Here is a 15,021-nt window from a genome sequence, read left to right as displayed (position 1 = left end):
AAGGGGATGTGGCAGAGAGAGAGAGAGAGAGAGAGCGAGCAAGTAGCAACCCTTCAGGATGCAAGTTTAGAGACACGTGTTTCACTTACTTTAGCTTTTTTTTTTTTTAATTGCAACAAAAAGGATACTTTTGATGATCAGACAGTATGAGGAACTATACAAACTAAACTTTCAACAACATAAGTTAGCATAGTCAGTGAAGAATTATCTGTCCTTGCCATAACAACCTGTTGCCTACATTGGAATCACAACAGCTATCCAGATTCGTATTTTCCACTATAATTGTAAGCTTTCCGAATTTAAAAAAAAAAAAAAATTGTTCACATCTGCAAAAATATATGTAGAAACAGAGCATAAAAACCCAACGTCACTTGGCAAAATTTTGGCCTTTCACTCCTGAAAACATTTTAACTTGGACCCATGCGTGGTCCTCAGCCTCCCTCCACTGAGCAAAGCATGAATATGGCTAATAAATGACATGGGGGGGTTTTGTTTGACCATATCTACTTACATTTAGCATGTTTCTCCCTACTTTATATTTATGGAATCAAAACTAAAAAAATTAATGCAATTAAGCTATTTTTAAAGTAATTTTGACTGTCAGAGCTACAATACGCAGTTCTGCCTTGTGAAGCCATTTCCCACCACCCTGCACACACAAGATACAAATCCTAATTATACTAAAAATTAGCAAGCCCAATTCAGTGCCTGTCCAACAGCATAAAACCCATTCACTGAGCACAGACAGTTTTTGTGAGGATTTTTAGGCCAGTTTTCCCTCCGTCTTCACATCCTGTAATGTTCTAGGTGAAGGATAACGGGAAATTCATTGCGTTGCCTGCAACAGACTTGCTGAGAACCAAAATAGCTTGCTAAAAGGCAACACTACCTACCCGCGCACCGCTGTTGCTCTCTTCCCCCCTTCCCCTCCCAAATAAAAAGCTCCAGGATAGATGCTGCAAATTTGTTTTCTCAGTAGAAACAAAGACGCCCAGAGGTGGAAAAAATACTCTCCCCCCCAGTCGGAAAACCGCCTTGCGGTGCCACAGCTCGGCTCCGACAAGCCTTTGCGGCTGCTGGGGAGCAGCTCATCCCCGGGGGAGACCCACCTGGGCCCCGTGGGGCAGCCCCAGGTGCCCGGGCTTCGCGCCTGCCCTCCCCTCGCCACGCACAGGGGGCTTCAGGCCCACCTGGATCATCGGACTGCAGCGGCCGGCGCCTCGCGAGACAGCAGCTGCTCGGGGAGCGCAGGGAGAGAGCACCCCAAGGAGCGCGTCACCCCTCTGACGGGTGCCTGTCTGCTGGGGCCATGACCGTCCCGCTGCATCTGCGTTTTTGCAAGACGATGACCGGCGCGAGGAGCCATCGTGACTAATAGTGTCCTGCGCCTTGTTGCGGAGCATGACTAGCAGTCAAAACCATTACAATGCCTTCTCCAGGTTTTGAATCAAGTGACCTAAACCTTGAAGTATTGCAATAGCCCTCCCTGATTTGGAGGGGTCTGAATGCAGAAATTCTGCATTCCTTCTACATTCCCTCGAGATTTCAGTAGTAAGGCAGGAATCTACTCTGAGCTTATTAAAAACTTTGCACCTCCCCCAAAATAATTCTCCACCCTTCTATCAAGCAAACCTTGACCAGGCCTCTTCCTTTCAACTGCAGAGTATCCAGTTGTCTGTTTTTAAATACTTCCAAGGGGGAGGGGAGGGAGAGCCACACACAGGCTCTCTACAAGCAGGCCACCAGCCTCCCCTCCCCAGCAGGTAGGAAGGTAATTTTGCAGATCTGGGTGTGCCCACTTCATATGCGGAGATCCAGCACAGGCTGGAAGGCAGTGACTAGCGGGCCCAAGAATTTCCCTCTGAGTAATGAGCCCAGCACGTCCTGGGGACTCACCTCAACCTTGCGGCAACCCTACCCAACACCACCCCTTGACCTTCCTTTCTGCCACGAGGACATGGATTACCAAACTCTTACCCTTTCCTCCTGGGCACCTTAGCACCCTCTGGAAAAAGATACCCTCAGAATAGTTTTATCAGTGATAATACGCATATTCTGTTTTTTTTTAAAAAAAAAATCATATTTAAAGAAATTGTAATGAATTGAGCAGGAACTCTCCATGAAGCAGCCACACACCAACAGAGGTCAATACAATGTATTGAATAATTTCAGTGTGCTACAGAACAACTTTGGCTCTTATGAAATAATCATTCAACCAAACTATTAATTCACATCTCCACTTTTTTTACTCCCCCTCTAATGGTATCACTTTTCTAACTACATCAAGCACTGGACTGTGCAGGGCTCTCTGGAAAACTTACCCCAGGCTTGCAACGTGCAAACATGCTGGGTGGGCCTGCTGAGCAACACACACACCCCCACCTCAGTACCAACTCTATCTGACATCTTCCCCTTTTGTAAAAATATACAAAGGCTTCAAATAAGTTACTCTGGAAACATGCTAATAACCAATTTTACCAAAATACTCAACATTTGAAGGCTGCCCTTTCAGATATCTAGCCACTCTAAATATACACCCAGTAAGCAATGTTTAGAGACATGAGAAAAAAAACATCTCTAACTTGTTGACCCCACAAAAGTATTGTACATCTATAAAAGGAATCAGAAAGTCACTTTTACATATGGAGGCCACTGAATGAATTTTAACTGGGTTTCTACATTTGATTTTGGGAGGGGGGAGTGGAAACAAAGGGGAAGGAAGTGCAGTTATGAGAAATGCAGTTTAATTTTCTGTTAAACAGCAGTATAAATCCAACCTACATCTGATACATTCCAACATGATACTGCATGATGGAACAATGTTTTAACAAATAAGGGCTTCAGGAGAAACAATACAGGCATACTGATACTATCATATTTGCAATTTTTGGAATCTCATGCCTATATCTTGGCAATGCATACCTAGAGAAGTGCTCAAGTTCAACGTAGAATTCTTTTCATCAAAAGTTACAGACAGATGAATGTTTCTAATATTTCCTACTTCACTAGCAAACACGAAGACATGCTACCCCACAGGAAGAATGTACTTTTACAATTGTGACTGAACTGACAACTGAAAGACAGGAAAATGCATTTAAATATACTAAATAGTGATACAAAAGGTGGTGGGTTTTTTTAAACAGCGATTTTTAATTTACATTTATATGAATAAAATGAATTTGTTTCCAATAGCATAAATAGATCACGGTTTGCACATGCTTAAGATTAATAAACAGGTTTGTAAATTCATTTATTACAGAAACTTCTAGGGAATGATCAATTCTTACATGTCCCATTGAATTTTTTATTTAACTCTAATAGTATTTTAAGTCTACAAGAATATTTTTATATATACAAAAGCTGAAATATACACTACTGTAAATTACAAACCTGTATATCATGCATAATAAAGAACAGGGCATATAATGTATTAATTTCTCATTAAAAGTATCAAATAAATATAACCATGAAGATTAACATGCTATGAATTGGTCCAGAGAGTTTTTTTTTTTTTTACCCCTTGCTAATTCTAGACCATCAAAAATCCTCCATGCTTTCCTCAAATGAAGCCTTCCTCCAACACTAAATAAAGATTAAACTTCTAGTTCTCAAAATACCAAGATCTAATTCCCAACAAGACAGCCAATTCACCTTTTCGAATCAATTATTTTAGATAGACTGCACTTTTAAAAACAACTAGGAAATCGTAGGAGCCCCTTCTAATAAAGTTGTAGAGACGGACATACTTCCCAGACTGAATAATAGAGGGCAGGAACAAGCACGTGGAAAGTTTGATCTATTTTGCTATTACTCTAGCGCACTCCAGCTTTTTTATAATCTAAATATTTGTGAAAAAGGCAGACTGAATGGCCGTAGGCAGTATAAAAATACCCTGCTCTATTGCAAGTATTGCTTCTTTAAATGAGGCCCACAAAACTACTATCTCGCAAAAATTAAACATACGTTTAGAAATTAAGGATACAAAAATCCTGTCCTTATTGGGAAGGAGTCATTCTTCTGCTTCTATATTCCAGCTCAAAATAATGATGAAAAACCCTCTCAAATACAGATGAGACTTATTACTATATGCCTATAAAATGCTGCAGACTCCAACATGGCAGGATCAAAAATATGTATACCAGTGTATTTACAAGATGCTTTTTGTTGCCGGAGCGAAGCTCATGTGCTTGCCCGTTATACAGTTCAAAACACCACATTTCATTTCCTGCTAACGCCCAGATTTTAACTCTTCTCAGGAACTTTAAATTTTAAAATCTGAACAATCACTTGCCATCTCGCTATAACCCTCTTCTCCCACAAAAAGGTTTTTTTTCCTATACAGATACACTTCTCCTGCAGCCTGGCCAATACAGTGCATTAGAAATACACAGTGATTGTGGAAAAGCTCTAGGATAGCGCAGAGGGCACGGCCGTAGGTTTGAGAAAGCAGTCCGATCTATCCACAAGGAAGAGAAACAACAAACCTAGGCGTTTTTCAAACTGCTTCTGCCTGGGTAACTAACTGAGGGCAAGGGGAAAAAAAAAAAATTACCTTTGTCTTTTAGGGACTGAATGTTCAACTTCTATGAGTTTCCCGTGCAGTTCCACTTTACCTGCCGAGACAAGCAGAGGGGGGATATCTCAGCGCCGCGGCCGAGCGCGCAACACGTTACGGCCCATTCATCGGCGGCGCGGGCGGCGCAGCGGCCCCGCGGAGGCAACAAAGCCGGGCCGCGCTCGCCCGCGGCGGCTGCGCCCGGCGGGGCCCCGGCTGCCTCCCTGCCCCGGCCTCCGCGGCCACCTGCGAGGCGCCCCGGGCGAGCCCGGCCCGGCGGGCAGCGGGGCCCTCCGCGCCGCGCCGCGCAGCCGGCCCCGGCCGCCGGGCCTCCAACTTCGGGCGGTGCTCCGCAAGGAGGTGGGAGGGCGGCGAAAGCAAAATGCGAAATAAAAAAATGAAAATAAGGCAAAAGCTATCTTTTCCAAGGGGCCGCTCCCGGGAGACCGCCGCAAAGCCCGCTTCACGCGCAAAACCTGCCTTTTTTTTTTTTTTAAGCACACAAAAACAGGATGTCGGGGCCAGGAGCCGGCGCGCTGCTGGAGGCGGTGATGGGTGCGTGAGAGCAGCAAAGAGAAACCGAAATAAATAGCAGGGTAGGGCGGGGGGGCAGGCAGGGCTATTCCCCCCCCTCGCCCAAGTTTGGGGCAATTGCGCGGCTCGCCCCTACCCCTGCGGGGGCGGGAAAACAAAACAAAAAAAATCCGCGGCCTGCGCACACCCGCGGAGCGCCCCAGCCCGCTCCGGGGGCGACCGCTGCAAGGGGCTGCGGGGTGCGTGCGTGTGTGTGCGCGCGTGTGGCCGCTACCCCGCGCAGCGCCGCGCCGCCCGCCCCGCTGCCCCCGGCCCGGGCAGGCTCTGCCGTGGGATGTGGAAAAACACGGGCGGCGCGGCGCTGCGCGGCGCGGCGGCCCGGCCGCTGGGCCCAGGCTGCCGCGCGGCCCCTGCGCCCCCGCGGGAAGGCCGGCGCGCGTGGAAAGGGGCAGCCCGCGCCGCACCTGGCCGCGGGGCGGGGGAGCCCCGGCTGCGCGGCCGCGGAGCCCCGGGGGCCGCTCACCTGAAAGTGCCTCTATGGCCTTCATCGCCCAGCTCTCGTCGGGGCAGTCCACGAAGGCGTACCCCGTCTTCACCAGGAACTGGCCCGAGAAAGGGATCTTGGAGTCCTTAAAGAGACTTTCCAGGTCGAGGGGGCTGACGTTCTCGCCGAGGTTGCCGATGTAGAGCTTATTCATCTTCCTGGCGGCTCGGAGACGCGTACGGCGGATTACAACCCTCGTCTTGCAAAAGGAGGTGGGGAGGAAGGGGGAAATAAAACAAAATGCGATGGAGGAAGGAGAGAGAGAGAGAGCGAGGACAGGAAAAAAAATCAGAGCTGCAGCTTGTGTCCCTCCCTCCCTCTCTCAAGGAGTAAAAAAAAAAAAAAAAAAAGGAAAGAAAAAAAAAAGAAAAATGTGACCAAATAGGAGTCCTAAGTGTCTGCCGTGTTACCCGGGCGCATGGGGGGCGCGGGGGAAACACCCAGCGCCGGGGCCGAGGATGGCGGGCTGAGGAGAGGAAAAGGAGGAGGGGAGGGAAAAAACTACTTTTTTTGTCTTGCCCCCAAGCCCCTTTGGCAGCAGCAGGCGGACTATGAAAATGTCACACTACGTGCGTGCAGGCGCCGCCTCTCAATAAAAAAAAAAAAAAAAAAAACACAGAGAAGGGGAGGGGGGGAGGGAGAGAGAGAAAAAAATTACTTGAATATTCCGGCTTTTTGAATGAGCCACGTGTTCAAACTACAAATCAACTTCTCACGTGAGGAATCCCAGCTCTTCAATTAGCGAGTAGCTGGGGCGCGCGCACACATGGAGGAGGAGGAGGGACGGGGTGAAGGACGGGGGGAGGGAAGCCGGGCGGGACGGGACAAGTTTAGCGAGGGCCGGGGGGGCTGGAGGGCGGGACCGGGGCCGGGGGGAGCGGGGCCCGCCCGGCGCTGCGCCGCCGCCCGCGCCAGCCTCTGCCCTCCGCCGGGGGGGAGGGGGTGCCCCCGCGCGGCGCCGCCCCCCAAAATCGGTCGCACCTCCCCCGCGCCGCCAGGGCTCGGCCCAGGGAGGGAGGGGGAAAGGCGCCGCGCAGCCCGCCCCCGCCCGCGCAGCGCCGCGCTGCCCCCGCAGTGCCGGGCCGGGGGCTGCGGCGGGGTCGCGCCCCCGCCCCCCGCGCGCGGGGGGGCTGCGCGGGGGCCGCGCGGGGGCTGCGCGGGTCCCACGAGCCCGGAGGGAGCCCCGCGTAGCAGCGTGCCCGCACCGCGCCGGCGGCCCTTGCGCGCGGGGGGGGGGGGGCGCTGCCCCCAGCTCCGCGCTCCCCGCGCCGCGCTCGCCTTTAATCGAGTTAATGGTGGATGGCGGCGGCGAGGAGGCGAAGCCGGCGCTGCCCTAGGATGGTAACGGCACACAAAGGGATTTGGCGATCCCCCGCCTCCCCCCGGCCCGGTTTAAGGAACCATTCATAATTCTCCACATTTGTAAGGATACAATGGTGGGCTTGTGGGGGAGTGGTCTGGGGGTGTGGAGCCTTTCCAGTGCAAACAAAATGTTGCCTGAAGATGAAGAAAGGATACGGAAATGAAAGCCAGCACTGTATTTAATATAGCGATCTAGTAGGTTTTGTTTAATAATTCAGTGCACTTTAGCTGAAGGTTTCATTTGTTCCGTGGTAGACTTCTGCGGTGCGTTTTAAGAGGTATTCCATGGAAAAATAGTTAAATACTTTTATTAGTTAACAGTGAATGAATTTCCACATGTACTGTAGCATGTGTGGAAATCTGTAGTAAACAGGAATGCCTCATAGTTTTGTACCTAACTTCTGTAAACTATACAATTAAATGGGAGTGATTTAATTTACTTTGGGAACTGTGCTAGTGACATTCTTTTGTTGTCTGTACTTTGGACGCTGCAGCTGGTGTATATTGTTACACATGGTCCCGAAAGGGCTCAGTAAAGATAGTAAAGCTGAAGATCTAGTTTATGGTGGTGTAATGCAAGGAGACATTTCTTACCATGAGGGCTGTAGCCTGAAACCATTGTGAAATTATCACGAAATGCATTAATGTTTCAGTAGCTTAGAAATACAGCCCTTTTATTGTGTGCATCTTCATACTTTGCTTATCAAGAAATTAATATTTGTAATTTCAACTCATTGTTTAATCTCAGTGTCATTTTTAAGAACTTTTGTGAGCTTGTAATTGAGAAAGCGAACATTTTGCGCTCCACTCATCAGAATTTAAGCACAACTTCCATTTTGTAGAGAATTAGCAAATAATTATCTTAGGGATAGAGAGATTTTTTTTCTCTCTCTCTTCAGTATTAACCTGTTTACAACTCTTCCATTTTAGATGTGGCATTTTTCCTAAAAGAATTTGTATTTCATTATCCCATCCTGTGTAGTCTGGATAAAATAAACAATTGTCTGTGTAAGTCAGAAACAGTCCCCTCCAAACTACTGAATTCTTAGTCAAACTTGTAAAGAGAATTAGTCACCATTCTTGTAGATTAACTGCATTCTTTATAAATTTGATTTGTACTGAATTTAAGTCAATCTGCATGTGCTCATTACTACATGGTTGGTCTATGGTGTTATCTGGTATTTCCTCTTAAAACTGTTAAAGAGAATGTATATAAATTTCATTTAATATTCTATTTTGCGTATTTGTTTTGCTGAAAATTATTTTTTAAAGAAATGAAGATTGAGAATTCATAATAAGAATACACATCACTTCTTCAATAACATCATAAAATGCTTGATAATCAAATGATAGAAAAAAACTGTTTATTAGCAATCCCTTTCTTTTGATACTCTGAGAACATCTTGCTAATAAGATGAAATATTTTCTGTAAAGCTACATAATGCATAGCTTTGTTTGTCAAGAAGTGTGGGTTGGTTAGTGGTTTCAAGAGTAAATCCAAATCCTGAATGCCAAAAAAGGCAAATCAACAACAAAAACTTGCTCATGGTGCTTGAAAAAATCTCTGCTTCCCTGAATACATAGTTCAGATCAGCTTGGCACACCCAAATCATAACATTTTGGGGAATATAGTTTTACAATTTGATATGTAATTTATTTTGGCAGTCACAAATTAAATACATCAGTATACATCAGCACATTTTCAGAGTTAATGCATTTTTAAGCCTCTTCCATAAGAAAAAGCATTATAATATTTTAAATCTTTCCCTGTATTTCAAATGTTTATATTTATCATCTGCAGAAACCAACCAGAAGTTAGAATATTTACATAAATATTCTAAATAAGGAAGCAAAACTCATCTTTAATTAGTGGCTTTTTTTTTACAGCGGGCTGCCATTAGAACTCGAATTCCAACATGTGCTTTCTCCTACGTTCTCCATGAAATCCTGAAAAGCTCAATCAGTCATCTACATCTTTCCTCCACATCCATTGGCGTACCGTGAACCGCCTTCCGCTTCCCCCCTCCAAGGCAAAGAAAAAAAAAAAGAAAAATCCCGACTCCTATCGGGTTTCTCCCCCTCGAAGCACAATAGATAACTCGATGTATCATCCGCTGTGTTGCTATTTACCATCAAGCGTCCGCTTTGGGAACCACTGCTGCCAATGGCAGGCTCTGTCACTGGCTGCGCCAACGGGCGCGTTTCTTCCGCAGGCAGAGCCGCGCTCCCCAAAGCGGTCTTGGCGCTACCGGCCGCAGCTCGCCCGCGGGCGCGGGGAGGGAGGCGGGCAGCCAGGCGGCAGCCCCCGGCCCCGGGGAGCCGCCGCCGCCGCGCGGGGGCCGTTGGCGCCTCCATGTTGCTGCGGGGCCTAACGGCCGCCGCGCGCGAGGCCCCCGCGCCTCGGCCCGCCGCGCCCCGCGTGCCCGGGGCCGCGCCCCCGCGGGCCGCCGCCGCTCCCGCCCCGCGGCCGCCGCGGGACGCTGGGCGCCGGCACCGCCTCCCCCGCCGCCGCCGCCGCCCGGTCCGGTCCGGCCCGGCCCGGCCTCGCCGCCCGCGGGCAGCCGCCGCCCCTGCCGGCGCCGCGGGCGCGGAGCCGCCGCTCCTCGCCGGGCGGCCGCGGAGGGCACAGCTGCGCTCGCGCCCGGCCCGGCCCGGCCCCGCGGCGGGCGGGCGGCCCCCTCCGGCCGCGCCGCGCCCCGGCCCGCTCCGCGGCGGCGAGCCGGGCGGCCCCGGGGGCGCGGGGGCCGCCCCGCGCGCGGAGCCGCGGGCGGCCATAGTAACTCGTAGTAAGCGGCGCGGGGCGTGGCGCGGCGCCGGCTCCCATTGGCTGCGCCCTGCGCCTACCAGCGCCACCCGCCGCCTCGGAGCGGGCGCTACTGGCTGCCGGGAGGGTGCGCGCGGCGCCGCGCGCCCGCCCATTGGCCTCCGCGCCGGCCCCCGCGGCTCGTGGCGCGAAAGCGGCGGCGGCCCCGCGCCGGGGGCGGTTGGGGGCGCGGCGGCGGCGCTGGGAGGGGGCGCGGCGCGGCGGCGGGGAGGTGTGGGCAGGGGCGAGCGGGGCCCGCTGTGATCCGCTCCCCGCTGCGGGCTGGGGCTTTGTGCCGCGGTAAGTGGGTGCCGGCCGCCGCGGTGCCGTTGTCTCGCCGGTTCGGCGGGGCCGTCTCCGCTGGCGGGGGGGGGGCGGCCCGTTCCTTCCCGCCCGGCCCGGCCGCGGCGCCCGCAGCCGCGCCAGGGAGGCAGCGAACAAAACGGTGGCGGCGGCCCCGGCGGCGGGGAGGGGGGCCCGCGGCCTGCGCGGAGCCGGGCGCGGAGGCCGCGGCGGGGCGCGCTGCCGGGCGCCGCTAGCGGGACTGCCCGCCGCCGCGCTTGGCTGCCTGCGCGTCAGACCGCGCTGCTCAGCGTGTTCCTGCGTGTTTACCCGGCTGCGGCGGGTGAAGGGCAGCGGCTTTGTGTCTAACTCGTGCAGTTCAAGGGGCTGAAAGCGGTTTTAACTTGTTTGGGGAACGGTTAAAGTCGCCGGAGCAGCCCAAGCGCTTCCCAGAGCAGCAGCTGAAGAGCAGTTACGTATTTATCACGTTGTTTAAAGCTCTGACTATAAAGCACAGTAAAACAGCCATTTAATAAATGTGAGCGTAGATGCCAGCCGTATTTAAGTGAATGAAGCAAATAAATTACACAGTTGCATCTAAAGTTTTGGGGCTCGAGGAATATATAACATTGTAGCAAGCTCTGTTCAAGTTCTTCCAGTAAAATAGAACTGTAAAGAGGGTAACTGAGTTATTTTGCTTGCCAGAAAGTTAAAGAGATTCTTTATTCTGTAGTGTTAAGAACTATTACATTATTATATTAAAAAAAATATATGCAATTTTTCTGTAAGTATTCCAATATATAAAACATTGTGACTGCGCTTTGGAATGAATCTGTGCATTCTGATTTGAAAGTAAATATTTCATTTTACACTTTGTCAAGGGATCTCGTTATTCAAATACTGATTGTTCAGTTTATTTTATTTTCAGCTTTCAAACATTTACAAACAGATCTTGCAAAACAAAAATCTGCTCACATACATTTAAAATCATATAAAATTAGCGTAAACTCTTGCCTGAATGTATAGAAACCTCTCATCAATATTATTTTGTTTGACACAGCTGAATTTAAATGGGAGTTTCCAAAGAGAGCTGTTATTGTATTTCAATTCGATATTTGAAATCATTACAATAGTGGAGGAGAAAGACTGTAGAGAAAATATAAATATATCATGTATAAAATGGCCAGACAAATTCAGAAATTTATTTGATCAAGTGACAGAAGTAATTGCCAATATGGCTTCCTCTGCCTACAAAATATTTTGTGGAGCTTTTTCAAGAAGTCAGGAACCAAAAATCAAGGCATTATTTCAGAAGCAGAAGTGCTTCTCACTTTTTAAATTTAATTTAACTCAGTTCACATGTTTTTTTTGTTTTGGTTTTGTATTGTTTTGTTACATTTTAGAGAAATCAAAATATATTTCTTGTTTGCCCCTCCTTTGATCAAGGAAGTCCTTTGCCAAGGGGGAAAAAAAATTAAGGGAGGGAGTAAAATGGGGCAACAACCCAAGCATGAAATCCCTTTGGAGAGAACAATGAGACCCTCCTCTCCAGAATCTGTTTTGCCTTACTAATATGAGAGTGATGTTTTCAGCTAGCAGTCAGTATCATAGGTATCTGGTGAATTCAGCCTCAGGGCTTTCCATATCTTAAAGTTATAGGAAGGGAGAATTAAATTTGCTTTTTTAATATCTGGTACTAGCTAGATTTTGATGCCTAGATTTCCCTCCAAATAGTCATTATTTATTAATAAGAAAAATCTTGATTTTTTTTTTCTCAAAAATTTGTGGTGTAAAACACACACGTGCAGACCTCTGAAGAAACTCTGAAACATTTTGTAACTGAAGTAAGATGTTTTGTTACATTAAAAGCAAAATTAGAGCTGCTAACTGCAGAAGCTTCATAGAGTTTACAAATAAAAAAACTGTTTTAAATTATTTTGTAATCTTAAAATATATTTCTTCTGTAGCCTGAAGTTGCTAAAAATTCAATGCCTTCCAGTTCAAGCGATGTTTTAGTTTAGATTTTGTTTCTGTCTTTTACACATCCTGTCAGAGATAAGTATTCTAATTGCCAGGTAATGTTCAAAAAAATAGCTGTTTAAATTGGCTGTTAGTACATGCACTCTTTGAAGAATCTGCTCGTGAATGTTTGTTTGCGTTTAAAATGTGTTTGCCCAGCACAGCATATATTTTTGTCATTTGCTACTTATTATTTTTCTGAAGATCAGAAAGAAAGTTAAATACAGCTGAGTTTTTGCTTCTGCTCTCTTCCTTAAGCAGATTGAATGGTTGAGGCTATGAATAATAGAGTATATGGTAATCTATAGCTACCTGTGAGGCTGAGCTGCAGTATTATTGGCTCCTCCTGCAGACAGTAGAGCTTATGTCTGAATAATTTCATCAGGTCATTTCAGTTATTATTTGACTGGTTTTAAATAAATTAGCCCCAATTTTCTGTGTTTCTCATGAAAGCCATACTATATAATCATTTCCTCTGCAATTGGTTACTTTAGTATATTGTAGATATTTTTAAGTATGGAATGTCAAGGAACTCAGATTAGAAGAGATGTATTCAGATGGGTATTTTCAATATAAAATGACAATATATCATATTATACAATCATATTATATAAGGAAATATCTATATTTTCCCCCTAAGTTATGGTTCTCTGGCAGTTAATTAGTCAATCCAGTTTAACTCTTATTTTTATAAAACATTTTATTTACAGTCTAACTATTCCCCAAAGTAGCTAAGTTAAGTAACTAAAACTCATACAAAAAAACCCTTATTTTTGTAAGACTATTATCATCTGGTATTTCCAACAGTATCATTCTGAATCCCTGGGAAAGAGAGATCTGTAATTCAAAAAGAATTTGCTTTCCCATAAGGCATAACTTGTGAAAATAAATACAAGTCTTAGTTTGACAAAATTAAAGCACATACATATAGTGCTACTTTCATGCTAATTAGTTCCTGTTTTAAAGCTCAATTTACATCTCAACTGAGCAATCCTTGATGCAACTGGGGGGCACACGAATATATCCTGGGTTAAGTAGTAGTTTCTACATATTCCAGATTCATGTTTTTCTTCAAGAAATATTTTTGGTCTCTTTAAAAATACTTTTTTTGTAACAGTAAATAATTTAGCCAAGTTTTTAAGTGCTTACTAAAACTAAAGTTAGAAAATCAAATGAAAAAACATGAAACAAACAATATATTTAGGTAAATCTATGTCTGCAAGTCTACTTTGAGGCTGGGGGGTTTTTTTTGCAAGTCTGTTTTGAATCCATTGTTTGGTTGTATAGTGATTTTGTAGGAGTAAAACTGAGCTCACAGAATGCTCACTAACGAAGTACTATAATGGGGTCACAAAGGCCAAAGAAAAAATTCAGCTTTGTTGCATCAGACCTGTGATAAAGCCCCAACCTATATGTAAACATTTAGTGAAACATTCTGATATGCAAGAGTGAGAGGGAAGGCTAATGTCCACCTTGTTTGCCATAACTTAACATTGTAAAAACGCAGCAAAGTTGTGTTAGCAAAGAAATATCAAAATTTCTCTTTATTTTCATTCTTTGGATGAAAAAAAAAAATGTTAATTGCATGTGACAGGGTTTTTTTTTTAATATTAAATGATGGATCCAAGAAAATTCAGCCATGTTTGATACCCCTTTGTTTTAGCTTTGCATGGGTTTCTAATACTAATAATCAATGCTGAAACCCTAATTTTGAACTGAAGCATGGTTCTAGCCAAAATAAGATCTTAATTTTTTCTCAAAACAACAAAAATTTCAAATATCAATTCTGATGCTAATGAAACATAGATGCAGAGTAATCTAATTGAATTCAGTGTTAAAGCTGCTTAATTAAACCATGAAATTCAGGAAATTCTAGTTAAATTTCCTACAGCACTGGCAAGATAGTAAAAATATAGTACTTTAAGAGAAAAAGTTTAAAAAAAAAGTCAAAATAATTGAAGCTATATTTCTAAGACAATAAGAATAACTGAAAATATCTTATATCAGCAGTATACTCTAATTAATTGAATATAACATTTTGATGTCCTGATTTTTGTCATTTTAATTGTGCAATCTTAATGCTGCCTTCAGCTTTAGGTAGCTAAAACTAGTTTAAATATTGCTAGTTTCTATCTGAATCTATTTTCACCAAGTTGTAGTTCTTTACTTTGAGAAAGAGAGAAGTGTGGGTAGAGGGAGTTAAGCAGTGGAAATAATAAGAGAAAAATGTTTCCTGGCTCTACTAAGTCAAAGGCCAACAGGTGCCTACTCAGTTTCTTAGCAAAACAGTCATTGGCCTAGCTAAAAGGTTACACTCATGAGCTGCAAAGGGGGATTTTAAAATGCCTGCTTTGAAGAAACAGAACAAACCCGATTAGCTTTCTGGATGCAAATGCTGTCAGCCTAACTTGTATTTTTCACTTGTTACCCATAAATACCTTTCAGAGGTTCAAAACTAACTTCTAAGTTGTTCATGGGTGTAATCCAGTCAGGACCAGTTAAATGCCAAGTTTCAAAGTTCAGTTGTCTTAATAATTAGGAAAGAGGGAACAACCCTTTCTTTTCCAATAAGAAAAACGCGCTTTGCCCCATATACACTTTCAGACAGCTTGGAAAGTGTTTTGAGCATGTAAAAAAGCCATGACAAACTGTAGCCTAAGGGAAGATTTTGTTTTCTGTATAAATTATGAGTGAAAAAGGAATGAAAAAGATAGGGGGTTTTATATCTGAAATCCCCACAAGAACCCTATTGTACAGGTGCATACTGTTTCCATCTGATGAAAATAAAGTTGCAGATGATTAATTTTATTCTTGTACAAAATGTTGGCTTTTTTCTTTTTTTGGTATATGTTGGACATCTAGGTGCAAAGCTATACTGTAACACGTTGTATCTATGTATGCAGAGTCTCATCTTAAAACTTC

The 15,021-nt window shown here is 45.8% G+C and overlaps 1 protein-coding gene across 1 annotated transcript in view; it reads right to left on the bottom strand.

The window, feature by feature from the left end:
* IGF2BP3 (insulin like growth factor 2 mRNA binding protein 3) overlaps nt 1–5,855 on the bottom strand; it is a 122,555-nt gene extending 116,700 nt beyond the window's left edge. The window contains exons 1-2 of the mRNA XM_067291594.1: nt 5,613–5,855; nt 4,553–4,613 (exon numbers count right to left, since the gene is read on the bottom strand). Of these exons, the coding sequence (XP_067147695.1) occupies nt 4,553–4,613; nt 5,613–5,787 (236 nt within the window). The 5' untranslated portion in view covers nt 5,788–5,855. The remainder of the gene's footprint in view (nt 1–4,552; nt 4,614–5,612) is intronic.
* Nucleotides 5,856–15,021: the final 9,166 nt, after the last annotated feature.

This window comes from Apteryx mantelli, chromosome 2, assembly GCF_036417845.1.
Source record: "Apteryx mantelli isolate bAptMan1 chromosome 2, bAptMan1.hap1, whole genome shotgun sequence".
Taxonomy (NCBI): Eukaryota; Metazoa; Chordata; class Aves; order Apterygiformes; family Apterygidae; genus Apteryx; species Apteryx mantelli.
The sequence above is the reverse complement of the archived record's forward strand: the minus strand, read 5'-3'. Positions and strand labels throughout refer to the sequence as shown.